The sequence below is a fragment of the Poecilia latipinna genome, unplaced genomic scaffold (genome assembly GCF_001443285.1).
Source record: "Poecilia latipinna isolate Pla-1442-1.1 unplaced genomic scaffold, P_latipinna-1.0 Scaffold1142, whole genome shotgun sequence".
NCBI classification, from domain to species: Eukaryota; Metazoa; Chordata; class Actinopteri; order Cyprinodontiformes; family Poeciliidae; genus Poecilia; species Poecilia latipinna.
Genome location: NW_015113758.1, coordinates 88665 through 115647, shown reverse-complemented (window position 1 = coordinate 115647; position 26983 = coordinate 88665). Strand labels below are relative to the sequence as shown.

The 26983-nt window shown below is 37.9% G+C and overlaps 1 protein-coding gene across 11 annotated transcripts in view; it reads right to left on the bottom strand.

The window, feature by feature from the left end:
* The window catches only part of LOC106959974 (sodium bicarbonate cotransporter 3-like), a 46677-nt gene that overhangs the window by 9326 nt on the left and 10368 nt on the right, over positions 1–26983 (bottom strand). For 7 of the 11 annotated variants that reach the window (XR_001427471.1, XR_001427470.1, XM_015052860.1 and 4 more), the window contains exons 2-17: positions 24370–24451; positions 22718–22867; positions 20394–20532; positions 19176–19336; positions 18220–18408; positions 16255–16638; positions 9994–10109; positions 9102–9259; positions 7845–7932; positions 7575–7721; positions 7128–7234; positions 4216–4390; positions 2462–2595; positions 2115–2360; positions 1606–1714; positions 61–222 (exon numbers count right to left, since the gene is read on the bottom strand). Coding sequence is in view for 9 of the 11 variants with exons in the window: in XM_015052860.1 (XP_014908346.1) it covers positions 61–222; positions 1606–1714; positions 2115–2360; positions 2462–2595; positions 4216–4390; positions 7128–7234; positions 7575–7721; positions 7845–7932; positions 9102–9259; positions 9994–10109; positions 16255–16638; positions 18220–18408; positions 19176–19336; positions 20394–20532; positions 22718–22867; positions 24370–24451 (2547 nt within the window). In the remaining 2 variants the exon portion in view is untranslated. Of the gene's footprint in view, positions 1–60; positions 223–1605; positions 1715–2114; positions 2361–2461; positions 2596–4215; positions 4391–7127; positions 7235–7574; positions 7722–7844; positions 7933–9101; positions 9260–9993; positions 10110–16254; positions 16639–17795; positions 17957–18219; positions 18409–19175; positions 19337–20393; positions 20533–22717; positions 22868–24369; positions 24452–26983 lie in introns of those variants that run through there. The other 4 variants (XM_015052861.1, XM_015052862.1, XM_015052865.1 and 1 more) reach the window with 4 other exon arrangements.

Here is a 26983-nt window from a genome sequence, read left to right as displayed (position 1 = left end):
TATGACTGTACATGACGAATTTATCACGTTTTCTACAGTGCCCAAAAACAAACATCTCACCTTTGTGGGGAAGTATCTCTCCGTCTTAAACTGCTTGAGGAACGATGATAAAAAGAAGGTGGTGAAAAAGAGGATAATGGACCAGAAAAGAACGTCTGGGATGTAAGGACCATGGTGACCACAGGCAGGACCCACAAACTCCCCGTCAAGCAATTTACACATCTAGAGGAAAGGAGAATATAATTACTGTTGCAACGTGGGAGATATTTTTGTTTTGACTAATGTTGCCAGCAGCTTTAGGAACACTGTGCAGCTTAAAAATGTTGTTCAGGTAGGTTAGATATATTTTTAGTCGGGGCTTTTCAAAGTGTGGCGTACACCTCCCCTAGGGGGCGCCAGAGTTCTTCATGGGGGAGGAAAGGGTCTGCTAAGTGATTTCCACATGAGCAAAAACAAAAATAACAGGAAACGTAATTTTGGACATTGGAAATGTTTTGGTGCATGTTAGCTAGCTTTGGGTGTCTGTCGATTTTCATTTGGAGCCTCAGCTGTTTGGCTGGCAGCACTTCTCGTTGTGATTCTTCGGTATACTCGGGGGAAACTGCATGCAGCTCACTGCGTTGTTTTGAATCCACTTCCTGAACCCCATGTGTGCAAATCCCCAGAGTCCTGCCACTACAGATGCTCTGACCTACTAGTGTGGTCGTTACAACTTGCCCCCTGTCAAACTCAATAAATCTTTGGACTTTTTTGCTTCTAACACATCGACTTTGAAAACAAAATGTTCTCTTTGGTACCAATACAACCCACCCGCTGGTAGGTGCAACGATGAAGATTTATTCTGTTATTTGCTTCACCTGTTCATCCTCACAATTTTTTTGAACTTTTTTTTCCCATTAACGTTCAGCAGCACACAACAATTTAAAATGTAATGCATTGGTAAATGGTTACTAGTAAGTAAAACAGACATGTGGTGATGCTTTTCGAGACAGTCTGTCTCTGTGTGTTGACTGATGTGCATTATAATTCACAACAGAAACTGCCATAAAGCTTAAAGTGGTTAAATTGCTAAGATATTAAACTGCTCCAAATTGAGCGTCGTTTAAAAAAAAAATCCATTAAAACAGATAAATGTCCAGAGTTTCTTCTGCTTTAAGTGCCAGAAATATTTGTCTTTGTAGCATTTCTTCAGGTCTAAAATCTTACTACTTATTGTGAAATTTAGGTAAAAAAAATTAAAAAAGCTAAATCATTTTAGTAACGTATATGGCTCAGTACTGTGATTGATTTCTGCTATTTTATTGGATGGTAGCTACTACATCTGTTAAGCTAGTGAACTGAACAATATTTTCATTGGAACAAAAGAATATGATAGACAAGTAATGTGACATCCTGTGTTCATTAACTGTTCGTTGTTATAGTTGGCTTTTATCTCATTATACCTCTTTTAAAATATTTCACCCAGATAAGAAAACATTCAAACAAGAGTCTAGATCAAAGTAGAAAGTAAGTCTGTTCTCCATCTTTTGCCAATCCGTATTTGCGGTCTCTCTGAGGCTGCAAATACGGATTTTCCCACCAGAGGTCGCTAGGAGGCAGTCTCACCGAAACGTTGAGGTTGCTCCATGGGATAAAGTCTGAGCTGTTGTACCCTGTTAGGTTCCAGTGCTGCAAGAGCTGATCGGACGCATTGGCTGGTGGAGAGCACTGACACCTGGGAACAACAGAACCAACAGTAAAATAGTAAACTGATTCCACTGAACGTGGCTATTAAGGAGAAGGGATTGGCATGGCCTGCTTAGCCTTCAAAAATAGATTACAATTAAACAACTGGCATATGATCAACTGAGTTGGACTGGACTGAGGTACAACTCTGAGTGTATGTAAATCTGCTTCTGTCTGTAACCATTAGATATCATCTGTATAAATTGAATTGATTTTATAATCTAAATAATGGATAGGAATTTTACCGGTTTGTCTTGAGACGACTAAATGCATAAACCGATACCGGACTGCAAAGATTTAGTTGGAGAAAAACTTAAAACGCATTCTTTGGAAAGTCTACAAGCAGAAAACAAAAACATTCAGACAATGAACATAATATTAATACTCACGAGTAAAAAGTCAGATTGTCTAAACTGTTGTGCATGTTGACAGGGTAATATTCTCCGAGGTGAAAGAGCTTCTCCAGAGCCTCGTAGATGAAGATTATGCAGATGAGGGCTGCGAAGGCCTCCTCTGTGAAGCGGGTGATGTAGCAGACCAGGGAGCTTGCGTCCGTGGCTACCAGCAAAATGCACAGGAACACCGTCCACAGTCCGATGCTGGTCCGCAGAGACAAGTAGGACAGGCCGTAATCCCTGGAAAAGGAAGGAAGCAAGACCATAGAGGTTGACGAAACGTATTAAGCAATAAACACGTTGACAAATTATGAAGTTCCATTGCTGTCATGTGAACTCACTTGCAGAACTTGAAGAGGATCTTTTCGAACACTAAAACAGGCCCTGTGCTTCCAAGAATTGTGAGAGGCTGCCCCGCAAACAGCGAGTACGCCACTCCTGTCAGCGATGCTCCAAACAGGGATTCTATTGCACTCTGCAGAGACGGAGGAGAGGGACACAGAGTCAGGGAAAGAAAACAGTGGGGGAAAAAACTGGGGGTAAGTCGTAGGAAGTAGGTTAAAAGAAAAAAGGAAACCCAGAGAAGAAAAAAAGAGAGCTTCAATTGAACATGAGAGCCTCAGCAGACAGCTGAAATGTTTCCACGCCGCTGACTTGTCGAAAGTCGTATCTTTGTGTTGCTCTTGCCCTGTGTCTGAGTTTACTCAGACACATTACACACATCAGCTGACAGACTGTCTGTGCCAACAGTTGCTGGCCTAGTAAGGGCATCCGACTAAAAGGGAGGGAAGGAAAGAAAAAGAGAGGAGAGAGCAACACTGCACTGGACAGAGTCCAGCTAAGTAAACTGAGACATACTCTGCGGTAAATATAATTTTACAACCTAAAATATTTTTTGTATGATCAACCCAAGGTTTCCAGGATAGCTCAAAAGAGGCTAGATAGGAGTAAATCTAGAAAACCAAATTTTAATGTGAAAGTGACTCATCAGTTTTGTTTTATGCTGCTTCCTCGGCAAATATGTCACAATGTTGCCAACACAAGGACCATAATTTGAGGCTTCCCCACCGTCTGGAGAATTCTCTCAAGTTTTTGCACCTTCACCATCAGTTTCAACCTTCTACCATCCAGACTTTCCTCACTTGGACACTTGACAACATGATAGCATTGAGGTGAAAGAGGTTTCTGCACAGATGTAGCAATGGTCCTTATATCTCAGAAAGTGCAGTCTGAAGTTATGCAAAAAATACTAAATTAGTAGTTTCTACTGATAACAGTGAGCTGATCACACTGAGTCTCTACAGCCTGAATGTTTACATGTGGGTTGTTTTATGAGTTGCAACTATCGTAAAATCAGATTAGAAACACTATTAGCTGCTGCTCCACTTCCTCCTTGTCTTCAAGTACAATAACTGGACTTCTAATTAACAGCAAGAAAGGTGGATTTTGTGACTTGAAAAAAAAAAAGAACTTTCAAACAATCAACCTATGCACAATTTGGAGGTGTGTGCGACTTTTTACAGTTGCCAGCATGATTCTGCTGGAAACCTAGCGCACACTAATTCTGTGTTTAAGGGGTCTGAACATAAAACTGGTTTTATTGGCGAAGAGATTGTGGATCATTTGATGATCTTTTTCAATTTAGCTACTTGTTGAGCCATAACAGTGACTGGATGCAATGTACTTTGCAACTGCGCCACAAAGATTATTATATCAAATTATATGCCCCTCCCCAACACCGCTCTACAGCCCTGCGAGTGTGTAGCGAGCTCGAAGCCTCGGTTTTAAATTATCTGATGACCAGGCTGCACCCAGGATCAAGATATGTTGTAATGCATTTTGATGAAGACCAGAAGACATCTTGAAACCCTGTAGAGACTGCCATGCTCTTTTAGAGTTTCAATGTTGTGGTTTGGTTTTAATCCAGTGTGATGGCGGACTTATTAAATATATTTTGTATGGACACAAAGCAGAGACTGTACTGAAGTTCAAACTCTAGACACATTTTTGATTTTAAACCCGGGAGATTTCCTTTTTACTGGGTTCTTGAAAAGCCTGTAAAACTGACTCTTAAGGGACTCATTGTGTGACTCACTATGTTGCCTTTCGTCGCCTCTCCAAGCAGACCTCCAAAAGTGATGACAGGGGACATGCAGGCACAGTAGAGAAAAAGAATAGAGGCTAGACACTGAAGATTGAGCGAATCCTTGATGTCGCTCCAGTAGAAGGGTGCTTTCCGCTTCACATCCAGGATCAGACCTCCAAAAATCCTGGGAGTGGAGACAGTAAGAATGTGTTTAGAATTTCCCAGTGACACTGCAGTGTATCAACTTAAATCAAAAGGTTTTTTTTTTCTTTTTTTCTTTAAATGCAATGGTTAGCCTAAGAAATTTTTAGTGTTCTTAGATTGTTTACACTTCAATCAGAAACATTGGGAAACGTCTCTTGAAACGTTGTGTGAATTGTTGCTCTTGCAGAGCAAATCTAAGTACCTTTCATTATTAGTTTTTTTTTTAAAAATTTGATAATAATTGAAATATAAATAAAATCCAGATAATGGGGGAGAAATAAAGCATTGCTCTGCTTGCGTTTTTGTCAGATTGCCTTTGAGAGATTCTATTTTTGAAAATCGTTTCTCACCTTGAACTTATATATATATTTTTCCCTGACACCTGTCCAGCAGTTCTGCTGGTAGGTCTTTTTTTCATTTTCATACCCCCACACCTCTGCTACAACGTCCTCTGCAGTCAGCTTTACAGAGCAACACATTTCTCTTTACATTAACTTACTGCACTCAGTTTCTCTCTGCTTTCCTCGACTAGGCTCTTTATAGCACTAACCTTTCATAGTAGTGATAAGAAGCAGAGTCATTCTGTAAATAATTCAGTGACTCTTGGTAGATGTGGATGTGTGGGGGACTGTGGTTGTGTGTGTGTGTGTATGTGTTTGTGGGTGTGTGTGTGCGTGTGTGTATGTGTTTGTGTGAGGTTTTCAAACAAAAACATTCTCTTTGCTGTGTGGCTCTGGAGATTCACAATCGGTAATCCATAAATGTCGGCTGTGAAGTTACACACAGAGTGCAGCTTTGTATCTGTTTAGGAACAAATCGTCGTTGAGATTATAAATCTTACTTCAAAGGAGATGGATGCTAACAACAATTAAGACCGATCACACAGAAATTAACATGTGAATTGGAGCTATTGCAATTTGTATGTTAATTACTGCACTGGTTTTAATTTATATTGAACCTATTCTCTAATATATTTAAAGAATACAGTTTCCCAAAAATTAAGACCTGCTATTTAAACATTAGATATTGCACATTAACAAGAGACATAAACTCCACAATAAAGATATGTAAAAAACCTGTAAAAAAAATCCAACCTGTAATTTAAGAGCATTTGTTCTGTGAGATTTTTTTAAAGGAAATATTGGAATAAAAAAAAAAAAAAAACACTGGTGGATTTTATAATTTATGTGTTTATTTCATTTAAAGTTCATCACAGACTCCAGCAATTCTTAATTCGTACTACACAGCGATCAACCTGGCAGTCTTGTTTTTGGACTGTAGGAGGAAACATGACTTTACTTTTTCCAAGCAAAAACTTCAAAAAGATTTTTTTTTAATCCACCTAAAAATATTTTTTCTACTAATCTGAAAGAAGTTATGCCACTTCTCTACCACTCTACATCTGCTCATATCTACAGTCTGAACAATGATAAAATGTTTAAAACAACTGGAACTGTTTAAATCATGGCTGGATGAGGACCAAACTTCAGTGAAAAGAATGATAAGGAGGGCTAAAAAAAAAAAAAAACTCCAAAGGTTTTACAGAACTTAATTAAAGAGTGTCATCTCAAGGTCACCAAGTTTCCACAAAATTAATTAATAATTTTATAATGTCTTTTGTAAACAACTTTATCAGAGGGCCAATAATAGTGGCATATGCCATATCGCTGCCATAAAAGAGGCAGAAGATAATTACTTTCTGAGGTCAACAATGAAAAAAAAGGTTAAGCGATTCAGTAGCAGCGTTTCTGTGCTGATTTGCAGTCATGGATTTGTCACTGATTTTTCTATTTCTTGTGTGATTTGGCACACTACAGCCTTTTATCTTCCATTTTACTACCTTAATAACATTTTTTAACAACAACCTATTAACTGGGACCATTTCTTATAAGGCTCAAGATGGATCAAATGAGGGGACATTTGCTAATTTATAATGTGTATTTGCTGAAGAATTCCTTATTTTGTTGATGTGATTTTTAGACACTCCTAATTAACTGTGAACAGGTTTTATGTCAGGTACCTCCCACTCTATTCTGCACTTGTCCATTTTTCTAAAGACTTTTCAAAGACAGTAAAACATAATGAGATCTGACAAGCTTAGAAGCAATACTTCTTTGGAAAATCGTTCATACTAAAAGCAGCAATGCCGTATGTTTCTCAATTTTCAAGCACATTTTTGTACAGGTAAACCCAAAATGATTTATACCTTTTGTAGATTTAAACTGATCTTCATTCACCCAAGAAGTTTGCTTCTGATTGGAAAGAATGATTAACAAAAGACATGTTGATTTTATTTTTTTTTTTTGCATGTCTCCATTGGTATTTTTGGACGTTCATCTTTTTGGTAAACTCAACGTTTTTAGGTTGGAGAACACTCTTTGCTTCAGTTCCTTACACAGATTCTTTTATTGGATTCAGTTGGAGGCAGGACTCTCAGTGGGCCCCTACAAACACGTTTATTAATTCCAGTCAGATGAGGCATGCTGGTCAAATTAAAACATGACTTAATTAAATATAAATCTCCCAGTACTAGTTTTAGGATTGTCTGTGAATGAAAAATGAAAATTCAATCAGGAGACACCTAAATTATCTCATTGTCATGGGCCAACATGTACACTAACACAGATGTCAATTATTATGTCTCTTTATTTGATGAAGTTATTTAATAAAAGACTATCCAGATATGAATCTTATGCAACAGAAAGTGCTTCACTAACCTCCCAGTCCTTTGAAGCTCAGGTCCAGCAAGGTGATCGTCCTCTTTTTCCAGCTCTCCAGCTGGAGGTGCGTTACCATTAGGGTGCGACGGTCTCTTTCTCTTCATCTACGAGCCAAGAAATGTTAATAAGTCACGCATCAGATCTGTTCTGTTTTTCAATCCATCTGCTTTTATGAAGCTTTAAGGAGATAAATACTTGTCCAATGACTCTTGGAAGAAAGAGTTCAAAGTAGATCAAATAAAAATTATACTGAAATCCTGTAAAGAAGTCTTAGTGGTAAACGAACAACTGACAAGAGAAATCAATGCAAGTCTTTTTCAAAGATTTCTCGTCTTTTAAACATTTTACAGATTTAGTTTTAAAACAGCAATTTGTAATTAAGTGAATTATTCACAAAATAATTGTAAAAAAGAAAAAAAGCCTTTGGCAGATAAATGTACTAACCTGAGATGGGACGTTCTTCGGGGGCTCGATTCGGATGGTGGGGTCCCACTCACCAGGGGGCAGGACAGTCACCTGGTCAAGAAACTCATCTATTCCAGAGAGCAGATCTGTTCGGTCCTTGGCTTTATAAGCTACATCATGGAAGATCTACATGGCAAAATAAAGTGGGGAGTTACTGTTTAGTATTAATAATGAAAATTCATACAGAAAGGTGAACTAAAAAGAAGATTTAAAGTGGCTAAGTATTAAATTACAGAAATACATTCTAACCTCATCTGTCATGAGTGTTGCCATTGATCTGCCAATCTCATGGTACTGTGGTCCTTTACCGTGTGGACCCAAGAGGAGAAAAAGGAACCTTTGCACAGGAGACGCATTTATAAATACACAGATATCAGTTTCCACAGAAGACAAAGTCTTTCAGTAAAACTGGCTAATTTTCCAAGTACATGTTCACTTTAAACTTTTGTCAACGCACTTAGTTAAAATTAGGGTTTAATAACTAAAGTTTTGAAAGGCTCAAGCCATCTTTGCTTAGGAGTCACAACACAATGACTGATGAAACTTAATCAAATGATGAGAATTTGATGAAATATCAATATTTAGTCAAAGTTCACCACACAAAACTAGAGCTGCCTTTCAAATATCTGCAGTCATTATATAATTTTTTCTGTTTTTTGTTTTTTTTTTTCTATGTAAAAAACAAGGCCTTCACAATTATCGACATTGTTGGTGAGGAGCTTTTACATACATTTCAGTTTGATTTCTATTACAGTGGACTTATCACACACTTAAAAACGTGCTGCTGCTCCATAAAAGTGAGCGTATTGTCAATGTTGCAAAAGAAACTTGGATCCTCATTCAGCCTTGTTTCTCACAGTTTCAGTTGTTTTCAACTTTTTTTTTAATTGTTGCGCTGACCGCAGATATGGGCAAACTGAATTAATTATCAATTTTTTGTTGACCTTTCCCTCACATTGGTCAGCACTCATCTCCGGCACTTGAACAGCATGTTATCTGGCCTTCTTGATTTTAAAGAGTAAAACACAAACTGACCTCTGTTGTGTGTTGCACTCAGATTAATTATCCAGGGGAACATCAGTACCAGTAAATTTGTACAATAAAGCAATGATTTCTTAAACTAGGACTTTCCTCCCACTTAATAAATGAGCCCAAAATAAAGGTTGGGTTTTTCAAAATTTTTAATTGAGAGATAATGCTTTTATAACAAAATGCTGAATGATTTAAAAAAAAAAAGAAAATCACATTTTAAATAGATGGGGAGTGTGCTTTATCTTGATATGGCTTCTTAGTTTTGTTACGTACATTTAAACACATTATACAGTAGAAGATAAAGAACAACAGTTGGAACTACATTGATTCCCTACATTATGCAATATAACTTTTACAGTGAGCTTTTTAAATCATCCTGACTTAATCTCAGTTTAAGTAGCTGTCAGAATTGTTGTTTTTTTAATTAAATATCTAATCCTAGAAGTAAAAGGCAGGTGTTTAAGATTACTGTACCTTGTGGGAACTGGTACCTCAGTAAGCCCTGTGATAAGGACTGCCGGTGATAACCGTACAAATGCAATTATAGGCTTCTCTAAAAAGTCCACTTCTCCGACAAGCACATTTGAAGCCTCAGCGCCAGGAGGAATCTTTTTCATGAAATTCATGTCCACCTGAAACCCACAAAATGTAAAAATCAGACATACAAATAAAAGCTAGAAATACTGTAGAAGTGGAGGGACTGGGTGGGGGTATTACTGCGTGCTGCATTCATTTGGAAAAGCCATGAAAAAAAAATTGGGATAAAAAACAGAGAATGGAACAAAAATAACATGTGGAAATGGCAACATGTAGACCGAGATAGTACTGAGCAAAGATAGTCCAATTCTGTGATCAATTTCACAGTCTTCAAATAACTACTATTTATTATGTAAAACACAGATCTAAGCATGGCAACAATCCCTTTGTAGAAGTGAATCTGCATTCAGTCCTCTTTCCTATGACTCATATACACACTGCACCTTATTTTTTGGCAGGCATAATGCCTGGTTGTATAACAGTAACTTATGGCAGTCTGCCATTTTATTTAATGGATGATACACTGCAAAATGGGAGGAAGAAATGAAAGCCATGCAACAGAGGTAAATTTTCAAATAGAACGAGTTACATAATCAGAAAAGACTTTTTTAATTGTGATGATGGATTCTTTGTCCATCGGATGAGAAGCAGTGGCTACTGATTTGTTTTATAGGCGAGGTTATGGGATGATTTGTGGAGGGGCTGCTTTAAACAGAAGACTGAAATGTCTGAGCAAACCCAGAAACTAAAGAAAAACACGGACGGACTTGAAGGGGTGCGTTCCGATGTGACGGGACCCTGTCTGTGCTCAGTACTGTGGTCAGGTTACCTTGCTGAAGTCCACACTGCTGCTTTCTCTACTGACCCCTACTTTGGACGGCCTCCTCTCCATCGCCTTGTTTCCATCCAGATTGTTTGGAAGAGAGTGCGGAGACACCATTGGTCCTGAGAGCAACAGAGAAGCAACAGTGGACACTGTGTAAGTGTTGACCATAGGAGGAAATTACTAGACTACAACAGATTTAGTGGTTTAGCAAGAAATGTAATTTGTGGTGTCATTAGAAGCCAGATAACTTAAAGCCATTTTTTTTTCTTTCTACAGGAGATGTTTGTTTCTAATGAATAAAAAATGTTAAAGTTTTTTTTAGGCTATTTACATCGTTCTCTACACTTATGCCTAATCTGTTCTGCTTAAGATCAACTCATATCAATAACATTCCACTGAATGTAATTCCTAAATAGGAGAGAATGCTCAAATGGTGGATCTACTTTTTACATGTATTTTAATTTGTAAAATTTGCATCTAAACAGGGGAAATTTCCACAAATTAATCCTGGAATGTCATCGTGTCTCATTTTTCTGACACTACAGTAAAACCTGCTTAGCTTGAATTAATGTCAGCTTTACGCTTTGTGTTTTTGTACAGGTAAGTGGACACATTTATTCAATGCTTATATATTTCTGCGCATAAACACTTTACCATTTCTTATTTGATTAGAACCATACCAGACCCAGGAAACGCTAGCACTTGATATGACATGAGAGAGGGAGATGAAATGAGGGGGTAATGCACTGAATCAAAGAATAGCAGAAAGCCTTTCCTCTGAATTCCTTTCTTTTACCAGGTTCTTCTTCTCTCATTTTCATACTTCCAGAAGCTCATGGGTCAAAATTTAAATGCCCCATTTTCTGCCAGCATATGCTTTCGTCATTGATCCGTACCCTGGAGTAACCCCAGCGGGTGCTAGGTAACTTGGACCGCTGAACAGAAGCACGATTGCTCACAAACCCAACAAAGCCTTTAGGAATATAGGGTGGATTATAATAGCCAGTGTCTGCCGAAAGGACGACATTCAGGAGCACTAAGCCCTGGAATGCTCCCCCACACCAGGCTTTCAAGCTGTGGCGTCACTATACTGGCTCACTCATATGCAAAATAGTAACAAGAATAAATGAAATTCTATTGAAGTTTTTCTTTCTTACTTTCATCAGAATGGTAGCACATGTACTTGGATTTATCACAGAAAGTGAGATTATAGTCATACCGTTCACTGAAATAGTATTCAGACCCCTTAAACGTACGCATCAAAGTAGAGCTTAACCATAAATCGTACAAAAAAGGAAACAAGGATACCATTTTTTTTTTTTTTTTAACAAACAAAAATCTGAAAAGTGACTTCCGTGTATCTGGCCATCTTTACAATGATACCACCTAAATGAAATTCATCCAACTGGCTTACAAAGTTACCTATTTATTAAATAGAATTCACCTGTGTGTAATTTAATCTCAGTATAAATCCAGCTGTTTTTAGAAGGTTTGTTAGAGAACATTAGTGGGGGGGAAAAAAAAAAAAGCTTTACGATGAACAGCTAACAGAGCACGGTTCAGTTCCTCAGGTGGGACAATCTGTCCACAGGGTTAATGCAACTTTAGTCAATAACACCACAAATCCGGCCTTCATGAAAGATTGGTAACAAGGAAGCCATTGTTGAAAGGAAACCCCAAGAAGCCCATGTCAGGTTTGCCACAAACCACGTAGTGGACACAGCAAACAGATGGAAGAAGGAGCTCTGGTAAGATGGGAACAAAATGCAACTTTTTGGCCTATGTGTGAAGGAAAAGGAACACTGAACATCAACCTAATCAAACATGGTGGTGCCACCGTCATACTGTGACTTTCTTTAGCAGGGGCAGGAAAGTTCTTCAGAGTAAAAAAAGTAGAAACATGAAGCCAAATACAGGACAATCCTTCTTAGAGTCTGCAAAACTGGGACAGAAAATTACTGTCCAGGAGGACAAAACCCCTAAACATACCTAAAGAGCTAAAATGTAGTGGTCTGGTTGAAAGCGCGACCATGTATTAGAATGAACCCATCGATGTGTAAATACGTAACCGAAACGACAGTGAAAAGTGGCTGTACAAAGTATTGACTCAGAAAGGCTGAATACAAAAGCAAGTCTTACTTTTCAAACTTTTATTTGCATAAATATTTAAAACCCCTGCATGTTTTTTCTTTGCCTACTTTAAGTTGATCTATCAAACAACATTCCACGAAAACACAAATGTGTGGTTGTAAGGTGGTTTTTCCCATCTGAACCACTTCCAAAAACATCGGTGATCCTCTACATCTTAGGTATCATCAATATACAGTGTGAAGATCTACTGCATTGAAAGTCTATCCAATAGGGGTAAAATGTTTGAAAGGTGAAGAATACAACCAAATACTGCACCGGTTCTTTGAGATGTGAAGATCAACACTATTATTTAATGTTAAATTGTAGCGACAATACATTTTTAATATCTCATGCAGCCCTTTCGAGAGATGTCTATGTAGGATGTTTAGCATCATGTAAATATTCTAGCTACTCACAGTAAAGTTTGGATACACTCACTCTATAATTGCATGGTAGTTTACAGTGGCATGTATTTAGCCAATGACCACATATGCTACAACTAACGCTTCCAAAGGATTAGACAGCCTTACATGAAAGCTCATAATGCCAACCTGCTAAGCTAATCTGTAGTACTTTTATAGCTCTAAATTACCCATCTACACAATTACAAACATTACAATCTTCAAAGTTTGTCAACTTCAAGTTGACAACAGAGCACATTTTTAACTGATATCACACAATTTCAAAGCCTGAAATCCTCCACTGAAGATATTTCTATATTATGAATGTGAAGATCCCTGCCTGTTCATGTGATGTAATTCCTAGGAGGGGGTACAGTTACAAAAGCTGGCCAGCTATAATAAGATCACCCCCAACCTTTCAGTTTCCCAGCGAGTTTATTAATGACCCATGCCTTGAAATGGAGCCATTCCCAGACAAACATATACACATGCACGCAGTCTAAAATAAACTCCCTTGGCCTGGTTTGGGAGGAACAAAACGTCACCGTAGGTGCGAATATGATAGCACATTCAGTACTAACCAATCCTAGTAGTCACAGGATATTTTCAGTCATACTGCTGGCACAGTGTGCTCCCACAACATTCTTACTCGGGTAAAAGAATGTTTATTCTAAGGAACTGATGAGGAGGAAGTGAATGGGTTCCAGATGATGCAAAAGAGGAAAACACAATAAGCATGGATGTTAAATTAGTATGAACTGGAAATAGAACCATCACCCAGAGGTAAAAAAAGAAAGGTTTTGCTTCAGGCTATATAATAAAAGCATACATTTTAAAAACTAAAAAGAAGGGGTTCCCAAGACTTCCTGTTTCTGGGAAACACATGCTAACTCTTTAATGATGTAACCCTCTGAATAAATTTGTTTCTTTAAATTGTTTTCTTTTTTCTGCAAAGAGCAAATTCCCGAATCACTAGTTGAACTCCAAATAAAGTTCTGGCTACTGTCTCAACAATAAATCTAGGCCCAGTCCACACAAAGACGAACTCAGTAATCTTTTGCAAATGATTAAGAACAAATGTGCGTCCACAAAACAGGATGTGGGACCACAGGCGATGCAACACCGCCACAGAATGACTAAAAAACACAGAGCAACACCAAATGGCTGGCAGCATGTTGGCTGCTTGTGAGAATGAGGCGCATGTGGGTTACTGAGAGAGACTGAGCAACAATGTCACAAAAGACGCAGCTCGCCTGTACATACAAACATGAAACCAGCATTTGGAAATGTATCTGCTATGGAACCGGTTTTCAAAAATGACTGTCCCCGTTATCCCAAAAACCCCAAATCCATGTGTATGAATGATCTACAAGACAAAAAAAAAAAAAAAAACATTTGCAGATGCACCTAATCTCGTCTTCACGTGGACGGGTACTAAAGTGGCATGACTGTATAAAGCAAATAACAGATAGTTGCCAGAAATTATTCAATATTTAAGAAAAGGAATAAAGGTTACAAATTAAGAGAAAAATATAAATAAATAAATAAATCTTAAACGTACAAACAACAACTTTTCTGTATAACAAAATGTATTTATTTCTAGTGTTAGGCTATGGAATAAATTAAGAGAAGATCTCAAACGAAGTCCATATGAAAATGTATAAAAGTATGTTGTTGAAACCATACAACGAATAAGTGTTATTAAGATAAGTAAGGATATGGATGGTTGCATATATATATATATATATATGTATATATATATATATATATATATATATATATATACATATATATATATATATATATATATATATATATATGTGTGTGTGTGTGTGTGTGTTTGTGTGTGTGTATAAATATATGTCTGTATGTTTGTGTCAGCAGTATTTGTACGCAAACCTAAATGTATGTATATGTGAACTATGTATGTGTATGTGGGTACATATGCATATAGAGGTTTACCTTTGTATTTATGTGTGTCTGTATGTGCATGTACACATACAGGTACATGTAATTGCTTTAGTTAAACTACAGAGTGAGTGTTAAAAAGCATGTCTTTTTTTCTCACTCGTATTTGAATATGTCAGGTTTTTTTCTTTGGTTACAGAAAACTATAAGTGTTGTGCTTCCTGACGTTTTACTTGTCATGGTGAAATGTAGTATATTATTTAGTAATAACTGGGAAGCTTGGTATCATTTGCATGTTCCAAAAAAACAACAACAACAAAAAAACAATTAGCAGTCAGGTGCACGAGAACAACCTGGTTTAATTTGTTTCTATTTCTAATCATTCATCTTGTTTTCTTCTTTCTTGCACATGCATATGTGGGTGTCTTAAGTAACAGAACAAATTTGTTACAAGCCAAATTCTGTCAGACTCGTCATACTAAAGTGAAAACATCAGATTAATTTGTTTTTTCTGAGGTAGAATTGTTTGGGTGGGACTCTTTTCACACATCTTTTCTTTTTTTTTTTTTAGCTTTTGACAACTAAATTTCATGTGTATGTGAGGCAAGTGAGTTGTCATGTGAAGCACCCAGTGGTTGTGTTTTTCTGGTTCCAGAGCACTTTCTTTTTTTTTGTAAACCCATACTGATAAGAAAGGCCTAGTCTCCTCTCTCTGGTTGGTGTGAATTACCGAAGGGGAACCGTGGTGACGTCAATCTTTCGCTCAGATGTGTAAAAAGAGGAAATGTGTCTGCTGCATAAGCAGCTGCAGCCTAACACAGGTTTCACTTTTCTGATGCTTGTCAGCCTTAAGAATAATAGGTCAACTTTTAAAAATTGCACCAAAGACAAAAAAAGGACAAATTACAGCTGAATTTTTGTAGATACTCTGACTTCCTTTTCAAAAGGCACAATAGCATTTCTGTGGTGTAAATAACAGCAGAATGCAATGTATTGGAGAAAAGTATTTTTCTCATCTCTGTGAGGAAAACAAAGTTCAACTTCACTCTTGACATTTTATTTATCAATGTAAAGGGCCTAAGTTTATTAAAAAGGAACCCAGACAAGATTAAGAAAATGTTTGTTGCGGTGTTGGAGCACAACTCCTCAAAATACAAAAATTTTATTTTTAGCCATATTTCCAAACATAGGTATATATATTAACTACTTTTTCCGCCAGTGTTTCATTCAAATTGTTCTTTTGACTATTGCTTTTGAAAATAAAACCTTCTTCTGAGATTCTCCTCAGATACTAAACAGTGGTTAAAAACAAACCGAAAAAAAAAAAAAAAACATTCCAATGTCACTGCTGAGAAACCTTATCTGGAATGCTTTGAGTATTATCCAATGAGGTTAGCTGAATGTAAAAATAAAAGCACAGGGAAGAATCCAGCATCGGGAAAAGAGGAGCGAAACACAGCCATGCAGCTGCACTGAGGAGAGAGTGAAGGAAAGGGTGGCCAAGAACATGATAATGAGAAAATGCATAGAGGTGTTTGAATGGGTAAAGCAAAGCAAGTTTAGGAAGGTTCTAACGTGTACAACTAAATAGCTTATTGGAACAGACATAAAAGGAGGTAAACGGATTAATGGTGCCAAAATAAAAGAAAAACATAAAACTTTTTGGAACACATCCAGTGTCTTAGAAAGGCAGCCTTGCAGTGGGTTGTTGATGAAATGGTCACAGGGTTGGAAGATAAAAAACAGGGAAACAGGGCTTTCATGCTAGTGCTAGTGTTCTCTGTTCAAGCTGTGACTCACACTGGCAGGCTACACAGATATTTGCCTTCTAAGGGCAGCAGCTCGTGGTTCTGGGATGCCGAGGACGTTCGCCGGGTGAGCTGTGGAGACACTGCGTCCTCCTCCGCAGAATTTGCCGGCTCATCGTCCTCGGGAGGAGATACAACCACCTCCGGTATGCCTTGAGGGCCGGGGCCTGTGCAACGGGTTTGTGACGGGCTTAGATGGGAGCGGCGAAACGATAAAGGGGTGTTTTGTGGGGTGCTGTGGGGAGAGGGGCCCGGAGACAGCCCAGTGTTGGAGGAGGAGGAGGGCAGGAGGTGGTTGAGCAGAACGGAGACTCTCGACTCTCGTCTCTGGGACAGGCTGGAGAGGGAGGAGGCCAGTCCTGGCTTGTGGAGAGAGAGCCGTGAGGAGGACAAGCCCTCTCCTAACAGAGGAGACAATGGCAAAAAAAGGGAGAGGAGAAGGAAAATATAGAAGGAGGGTAAGGAGAGGATAACGGAATAAGGGATGGAACAGAGAGGGCAACAATATGAAGTTGATGTACAATACACAGATGGCACCCCAAGGAAACAAAGTGAGAAAGGATGCAAAGCAAGAGCATCGCAAAAAGGTGCAGCTGGAAAGTGTTGTGCTTGCATAACGTGAGCTAAAAGCATAGATGTGTGGAGCAAGCTGTAAGGATGAATCAGAGGGATGCTGGAGGGTCTGCAAGGAAAAACGTTACTTTAAACTGTGAACCAGAGATGCACCGAGACACTTTTCTGATAGATAGGCTGGTCAGCCGAAAATTAAAACATCTGCTATTTTACTAATAGCATACTTAAGCTCTACCAGGTCAAAGATTAACAACAATACTCTTTGGTGTGAATGCCATCACTGAGTAAAGAAGATTTAGGGGAAACATAAACTATCAGTGGTCTAATATATCTCTTCAGTTCCTGCCTTTAACACACGAGATATGTCACGCTGAATTCCACCTAGGCCTGACACGATACTGGACTTCAGTCCTTGATAGTTTTATCAGAAGTATTGGAATAGAGCAGAGTCGAAAAGGATAACTGAACGCAGCCAGTTCGAGTTGTTTGAGTGAAAGTAATCGAGGTTGTCTGTTCATCGCCCTTCAAAGTGAGCTATGTTAAATATCAACGAGGTCTTTAGGAGTAAGGTCAGAGGCGATGTAGGAAGCTATTTCAAAGAAATGAGGCTGCAGGAGAGAGTTAAACTTTCAGCAGATAACAGGAAGGCTGCACTGAATTGAACTGAACTGAATTGACATTTTTTATCCTTTTGAGCTATCCTCTGAGAAAAACAAATGGAGATTACAGCACTAATCAGCTACAACCCGTATTGGTAGGCATCTTAATCAGCTGAAAAAATTCTGATCGGTGCATCTCTACTTTTAATGAACCAATCAAGCACTGTGACTGAATAAAGGCAACAGCTCTAGTTTTAAGGCTAGCATGCTGCAGAGGATGAGCTAACAAGATGTCTGTGCACAGCAAGCAAACAAGAGCTCTGCCACAACAATGCATGTCCATTTGGTCACACACCTTTCACTTTGCAACAAATGCCATCACCAACCTTTCAAATTTCCAGTGTAATGACATGAAATGCAAGTCGAGTGAAAACCACAGGCAGAGAAGTGAAGAATGTGACATCTCATTCAATATTGAAATCTCAAGCTTCTTAACCAACATGTTACAACATGTACACCATAGGCACGGTCGTGCGTAGGGCATCGTCACTGGAATGACACTTTGAGGAGAAAAATCAGGAATTAATTCAAACCCCAAAGACAGGCCAGCCATACGGGTTAGCACAATTTTTAGCACCCAAATTTCTCTTCCAGTCAGGGGACTAAGAGTTTTCTCTAAATTTTACTCACTTTGACCATCCACCTCCTATGCTGGCAGTGAGGGATTTGAACAGTGGATTTTAAAGCACAGTTCCCCAGTGGTTGAATAGATGGAAGAGCAAGAAATGTGAGTGCGCTGTAGGATCTCACCGTTTCTTTCAAGCAAGAGTGGGTCAGAATGTTTCTTGCCTATGTCAGCAATGGAGCGCACCAGAGGGATGCGATTGCTGAGCTTCCGCTCATTCTGATGGTGGTGCTTCTTCAGCATTGCTTCTCGGACCTTGGTGCGCAAATCCTCCTTCAACTGCCCAGATGCCACCATGCTGTCTATGACCATGTCTGGAACGCACAAAGACAGTTATATAAAGCTAAACACGCAGGGTTACACAATCCAAACATGACAGTTCTGGTGAAAACTTTCCATTCACCCATGAGCTTAAATGTCATTTTATTTTGGGCTTATTTATTTATTTCAGCTGTTGGGTTTGTGTCGTGGAATGATCACCTGCCAAACAAAAAATGGGTACACAAAATTAAAATTGTTTAGTATTTTCCACAATCTGCACAAGGTCAAAATAATAAAAACAGGCTCAAATACATACACACAAACTTCTGGCATAATTCTGACTAGAGCCATTTCTGCACTCAGTCGAGCAAAACAAATCTTATTTAGGACTGCCTGACCTTTTCAAAAAAATAACATATAATTTACAACAGGGAATATGCTGTCATTGTTAAAGAACTTTTTAAATGAACTCTACCAATTATATAGCCACCTAAAAGAAGATTGCTTAAAGTTCCTACCGAGATTAGCCCACAAACGTGTTAATTACAAAAAGCATCTGGTCGAGGGCCGTCTTCCAATGGACGATCTGGTCCATTATTAGTAGGACTACATATATTTATTTCTATCTGAATGCAAAACGTGAGGCCTTTGTGGATTAAAAACATCAAAAATAAATTCAAATTCATTCAATTATTGTTTTTGAAATTCCCCCTGAAGTTGTCCCTCAAGTAAAACAGTAAGCACAGCAAATTAATATGAACTTTATGACCATGATGGATAAATATTAAATCTGAGAGATTCCAGTGAGTTGTGTTTGTACCTGCAATTTCCTCAATACTGTTGGCCCTCATATCCAGCATGACGGTGCCATTCAGTATGCAGCTGCGTAGTTCAAATAAGCTGTGTAGTGATAACGTGGCCACATAGGGCTTACTCCACCGCTCGCCGCCGTCTTCCACATCCTCTTCAAACTTCAGCCATCTGACGCACACAGAAAGAATGTTTCACGTGAAGTAGCAAAAAAGGGCTGCGCTTAAAAACCTCCTTGTTAGCCTTTCAACCATCAAATTAAAAAAAACTGCAGTGTTCTCGTCACAGCCGACTGCATTTTACTGTTTTGACAAATTTCATCCGACAGAGCACGCAGTCTAACAGGAGCAGTGCAAGCTGGATGACTCATACTCCCAAATCTGTGACTAATTGAACATGTTTCTGTTAGAAAACAATCTGTGGGATACCAGGCATCTAAAATCACTAATCCCACTTCCAACTCTAAAAGGTTTGGAAAAGCAAACCTGTGAAAACATTAAAATCGGAAGTTGAGCCCGAGTTTTGCAGATAAATATACCCTGAAAATCAAGTTTCAGTTAGGGGAGGGCAGTTATTGTATCGTTTATCATTAATTGTTATCAACTTCTAATCATTACAAGATTTATTTATTGTTGATTTATTGTCACATTAATTTCCATTTAATGATGTTTAAAATCCCCCAAAACTATATTGTTGGGATTGTTAGTTTTACTATTTTCTCCAGTGTTTGTTCAATGAGAAAAAATATCAACAGATTTTAAAATATGATTGAATGCAGTTAAGTGATACAAATCACATCACATGACTGGTGTTGTAAGGAAGCATATTATATGAATGCAGCCATAGCCATACAGTCACCCAAAACTGAAGGAATAAATTGTTATTGTCTCTTTTATCAAATGTCATGCTTACACCACAAAAAACATTGTGATAAAAATTTAAGTCCACATTGCCCACCCCTTGGTTCAGTCATTAAAAGCCTAGAAGCTAAAAACCTACAGAAGTGAACTGAACTAAAAATATGGTTCGCAATGACTTAGATATGAAAATAGAGACCGTTATTATTAATCATTATGAATAATAACATTTTAACTGAACCACATTAATTTAAAGAGAAGTCATCACTAACATTTGCTCATAAAACCAACGTGTAATTAGACAACTATAGAAGATCTTTATTTGTTTTCATGTTTTATCAACTTGTTCATGTTTTCATTGTTATTCTAACCTGGCGGTCTCTCTCCACTCGGTCGCGCCACCGTGTCTAAAGGACAGCTCATCCAGCTCGGTGAAGAGGTCATGGGGGATGTGCTCGAGGTCGTCGTCCTCTGTTCCTAAGATGAACTGTACCCTCTGTGAAGGTGTGTCTGAACACAGAGAAATTACAATAGATTAACAGCATACTCATTAAGACTAGAATTAATGAAATGTCAAGACATTTATTCAATATAAAACACAGCTCATTTAAATTTGTTCTATGAAAGCGGTTTTTAATTTCTTATGTCTGCTCTATCAGAACTAAACATTTGCCGATGTCCGCAGGTCACATCATGTACTGATACTGGCGTTAATCAGCTTCATTCATTCATTCAGCTTCACAGGGTGTCGTTTTTAATGAATTCCCAATCTACTGCTGCAAAACATTTCCCCTGACTTTCTTATTCTCATTGAATAAATCACAAATAAAAAATCTCCACCTTATGAACTCATAGGTTAGCCAGAGACTTTTAAAATCACTACTACTGTTTTGGGTGGACCTTGCCAAATGTAACTTCTTCACTCTTTGGCAAACTTCGTCTGCATTCTCAGCTGCCTTGTGCTTTCTTTTTTTTTTTCCTTTTACATTTTTCACATCTATTTCAGCCATGGAAATGAATCTAAGTGATGTGAGCTACAATCCTGAACACAGTAAAAAAAATGAAGTCATAAAATCACAATATAAGCACTGCAAGTCTGCAGTTGGAAACACATTATGCAGAAGACAGAACAGCATCTCCAGTGATCTGTGTCTCATTAAATCGTCTAGACACACCCACACAGGACTACACAACCTTATTTGGTGAGCAGGTTGCCACAGGGGTTTAAAGTCAAAAATACAGGAAAACACACACTTGTATTGCCAGCTTGATGTCATTCCCAGATCAAACTTCCAACTTTAGAGGTAAAGAAAAAGTGCATAGAAGTATTTGTACTGACCAAACACATCAACATCTCTCAGAAGTCACCTATGGTGCTATTTGGAGAAAGTACAACTTTTTTTTTTTTTCTTCAAATGATATACATAATGATTTTAGACTTAAAATTAAGGCTATAAAAAAATAAACTTTCAGAGCATCACAACTAGTTGGTAACTGAAAGTAATCAGTGTGTTAAGAAAACAACTTCAAAAACAGCATAAAACCTTTAACATTAATTTTATTAAACGTAATACTCCCCACTTTTATGTGTGGCAACATTCCAGAGCTGATCTAGAACCAGACGGAAAACACGAGTGGATGTACTCAAATACCAAGATTGTTTTTTTTAAGCATATCTTCAGTGTTAAGCTTTTATTTGTTGCTTTTTATATCTTGCAGCTCTGACGGCGCAGCTACTTTCCATACAAGGTGCTTGCACACATCACTTAAAATGTCACGACCTGTCAGACGCTGCTTCACAGTGGCCTTTAAAGCTTTTTAGCAATGAACGCAGAACTGAAAGATGACGAGCACAGAAAGCAGAGAAATATATTGCATTGCAGTATGAGAGAGAGCAGCACATCCCATCCCTTGGTTTATATATTGCACACATATTATTCCTTCTAGGCACTATAGAAATCTGTGGCTGCTACCCTGCTCAAGCAGATTATAACAAATGAAACTCACTGTAACGCAATAAAATGCCAAACTAAGGCTCTGTCCAATTGAAACTTCCCTTTTCTACAATGTTTGGGATTTACTTGATGCATTTTTGTACGTGATTGCCGTAAACCTTAGTGGACAACGTAAACAACTATTAGCTGTTTTTTTTTCCCCCCATGCATCTGGCCTAATCTAATCCCAAGCAGTAAGCTTTAGGCAGGTCTCAGGATGCATTTCGAGTAGCCGCTTGTGATCGGATTTTACTTTCCCTGACCCTGCTGTGTAATCACCTTCAGCTTGGACAGTCAGCTGTAAACTACGCAAATAAGAAATCGTACGCTCTGCACATTGCAATTACGTTCTCAACAATAATACGTACTCAGCAATTGATAATGCAGTAATTGTAAATTAGAAAAAAAAATTTAAAAGTACCAGTAAATGGAAAAGAAAAAAATAAAAAAGAATAATGAATTCTTCAAACAAATCTTGATTTATATACACAACATTTTAAGTTGATCAGGTGTTGATTTACTAGTTTGCGACAGAAAAGGATCCATTAATAAACTAATCTGGGAGACCTAAAGTTTTTTTTTATGACAGAAATTAGAAGAGTGACAGTAGAAAGTCAAACAGGAATATAACCTTTTGCAAAAAGAAAGTGCAGAGTTATTTACTTTTGACATATTGTACTTAAATAAAAACGGAGTCGAACCATAACTGGGGGACTCTCTTCCATCTTCCTTTCCTTCCTCACAGTCTCTGTCCTTCTTCTTTCGGTGATGTCTGCGTTCTCTGTGGCGGTGCCGCCGTTTGCTCCCTCTTCCAAATGGAACGTGGACCCCTACGTACACAGCTCTGTGACCTGGGAAAGAAAGGAAACTTTATTTAATAAATGACGCACAAGCAACTTTGTTTTAGACCGTCTCAATTGCCAAGCATGCCATGTACTTTGACTTCCCATCTATCTCAAGAGCAAAATATATTTTTATTGTCATAGTAAGCAAATAAAAGCATAAAAAGATAAACCAAATTCTTAGTTTAATTCTTTCTTAGAGGAAACAACTATAATAAGAATATTAACATTTCAAATTGAGTACATCAACTTTGTTTTCACAAGCGTATAAACCTCAAACTCTTAGATAACGGGTAAAAATAGTTTTGGCTTCAAGAACTGACATTAGAATCAAGAACACAACACTGTCGAGAAGACAGAAGGAATCTCTTTCCATTTTGTTGGAAAGCTTAAGTTAATCTACTTGACGAAAACCAGAGTACAACATTTAACTTTTGCTCTTCTTAGTTTTTTTTTCCCCTCTGCGTTTTGTCTGCTTCTCATCATTATTGTTACTCCCACAAAGGAACCGCGTTCCGAAATAAACTGGCCTATTTTCACCCAACGTACTCTGCCGATACCCATTTTTAACGGATGAGTCATTTCTCTTTGATTTGAGGGGAAACTCAGGAGAAATGACACCAAGATGCAGCATGTAGAAAAAAAAACTCAGAGGAAATGTGAAGAATATGGATAAAGTGAACCATGAGAAACAGCAATGGAAGGGGGAAGAGGTAGACTCGAAAACCAAGGTAATAACAGATTTAATTATTTTCCACAGTAAATATGTGGCCTCTGATGAAAATTTATTTTACAGGATTAGCTAAGGCTTGACGCAGAAGAAATTTAATTAAAAGAGTGCCAGAAAATGAGCGATATTTTGAGGGAGTAAAATAATACTTCAAATCATAAATGACACCACGTGTGTTAAAGAAAAACAGCCTTTTGTAACTGGGTGTGCACTCTTAACATTCACCATTACGTAATGAGTACAAACAAAGGTTCTTACTTCGCTGTTAATGAAATAATGACAGAAATGTGCGGTTTGTATACCACAAAGTGATGTCAACAGGAAATTAGAGCCATTAGAGTTTCCATACAGATACAGACACATTACTGATGATTCCATTCTTTCCACTGCTTATTGGTTTTCAAGACTCTTGAGAGCAATGAGGCTTAAACTCATCAGCTGTTTTCTGCTGATTTGATTTTAATGCAGTTAAACGGTGTCTGTTACATTTTTATATATGAAACTTCATAGGAAATTATCAAATGGTTTTCTTTTCATTTTCCCTACAAAAAAAATCAACAACAGTTATATAATACAAAAATAAAGCTATTTTTTTTATCTGCCATAAACATCACAATTACTACAAAAATATATATCCATTAGCTTCACCCAGGGTAAGGTTAGGTGCGAAATTGGACTTTTTTCCTCAAAGGACCAAATATTTCGATTTATTACTGAACAAAAGAAAAAAAAAAAAACAATTGTTAGTAAACTACGTTGAGCTGAAAGGCTTTGTACTTACTTTCCAAATCTTCTGTCTCATAGTTTGAAAGAGTGGTGAAGCTGGTCTTCCCGTGGTCAACCAACGCCTCTTCATCTAGACCCTGGCAACAAAGTAAAGAGTCACGTAATCAATAGTATGACACTTTCTGTTGTCAAATTCTGTTTATTAAACATTTAAACAGAATTATAAAGTATGTCTTGCATATTGTAAGTCTTTTTAGAAGGAAAAAATATATATATTTTTAATAGTTTTGTTGAGCAGGCAAACAGGACAATAAATTAGGTATTTCAGTTTAGTACATTCAAGAATCAGTGTTCATTTATACTGAATGTAATCCTTTCAATTACAGTCAAATGTTATACAGAAGCTGACATGCTGTTTTGAAATTTGACGAGACCTTGGTAATAAGTATTATGCAGCAAGCTCTCTTACACATTAACTAAGTGTAAGAGTGTTACACTTAGCTAATATGTTATGGGTTATGAGGGTTTATCTATGGGTAATGTTCCACAAACAAATTAGTCTGTATTGATAAAATTGTACTTATTTTTAATGACTCGTGCCATAAAGGTTATGTTTCATAGCAACTCCAATAGGTTAACTACAGCAATTAGAAAGAGAAACACCTTTTTTTCAGAATATGCAGTCCAATATCACTATTATGAAAACATGAATGATTTCAGGGCTTCAGTTAGGGCAGTGGTTCCCAAACTTTTTCTTCTGCGCCCCCCCAGTGGTTTCCAAACATTTTCTGCCGCCCCCCATGGATTACAAATGGCTGTCTGGTTGAAACGACGCGTGTGACGGGGGGCGGGGGAATAGCTGAAAATAGACACCAACATCGGTAGCCTACAAGGTACTTGTTAAGCTAAAGGTTCTGTATTGATATTAGCTAGCTAGTCATCTTTTAGCTAACATTACCTGCATCCAACAGCTTCACTCAACTCAGTCGGTTAGTTTGGAGGGAAAAACTGTGAAAAGTTCTTTGCGTTTTGCTGGTTTGCTGCCGTGATTCTAACACAAACCTACGTAGCTCCGCCCAGCAGCAGGTCTCCTCCAGCGCGAGCGTCGTAGCGCTCATGTTGCGTTTAAAGGCGGCTCGGAAAAACAGTTTACATGTTAACAACGGATTAAACAGTTTTAACTGCTGATAAAAGTGACAGAGGACACAGATATGGGAAACGTGGAAGCCTCTACTGTATCAAATTGACATAGGAATATCAGAGTTGGCCATTCTAAGGTAAAAACCCAGCGCATACAGTGTTCATGTTTTGTTTTGTTTTTTTGTTTTTCATCCAGACGGCTTCCCGCGCCCCCCCTGCAATGACACAGAGCCCCCTGTAGGGGGCGCGCCCCGCAGTTTGGGAACCTCTGAGTTAGGGAGACATAGAGCCCCCAGTGATACAAAGCAGCAAATCTGGAAATCAATATCAAATCAAAACATCCAGATATAATTAATACAGTACTTGAATACACACATAAACACCAAAAATATGCATTTTGCAAAATTAAAAGCATAAGAAAAAGAAACACACAGGAACAGAGACATAAGTCTATTCCTTCCTTAACACATACCAAACCTGATGCACATCCAAAGACTCCACAGATTCTTTTCCCTATGTGAGTGAATATTTCAGACTGAATGAAAAAATGCAGAAAATGTGTCTCTAAAAAAGAAAGACAGAACTGCAGTACAACAAAAATCAAAAGAAAAATGCTTCTCCTTTTAAAGACAAAATGGAAAATGCAAAGACAATAAACCCCAAAAAAAGCCTTGAATCTACAATGGAACACTTGTGTGTGTGGTGTGTTGCAATATCACACTTACATACCAGACTTGAACCCAACAGAAATCCTGCTAGGGGATGCTAAACAAAGGTTTGCAAAAACTACATGCGTCTGTATCCACTGAATTTTTAGACCAGCTGGGGGAAATTCCAAACCTAATATCAGCTCATTGGAACGTGACCTATTTTTGTTAGATGTACGTTTACTGGTTTTCAGTACCATAAAGGTGGACATGCTGGACACACTGTAATAGGATCGGCTTGTTTACATATTCGGTGTGTTTCCACTAAATGTGACGCCGCAAGAGGAAAATGTTATTATAGACAAACACTGTTATAGGGTGCATAAATACCCAGAGGCTGTGCTGCAGCTGCCAGGTTTATACTACTTCATGGTCTACTTTCCTATTTCACTTGAAGTTCACATATAATTCTACATAATACATAATTCTGGATAGGCACCACCTGTCGACATCAATTTTCAAGTCTTGCCATTAGATTTAGGTCTCCACTTTGACAAGGCAATACTAACACATTGAAAATAATTTAATTGTAATCCTGGTATGATTCTGGCACCACCATGTTTACTGTGTGTTTCTTGTGTTTCCCTTTTCACATTTTAGATAAAGTTTGGTTGAATCTGACCAGAAAGCCTTCTTCCACATGTTTGTTTCTTCCTCTTAGCTTGTGAAACACTAAAATAAAACTTCTAATTAGAAACAAAGAATCACCGTGGCATTTTATTTGAGTTAACACAGAATTTGGTGTACACTTTATGTTTAATTTTAGCAGAAATCACATAAGCCCATGTTTACAGGCAAGGCATTTAGCTTGTGTGAAACTAC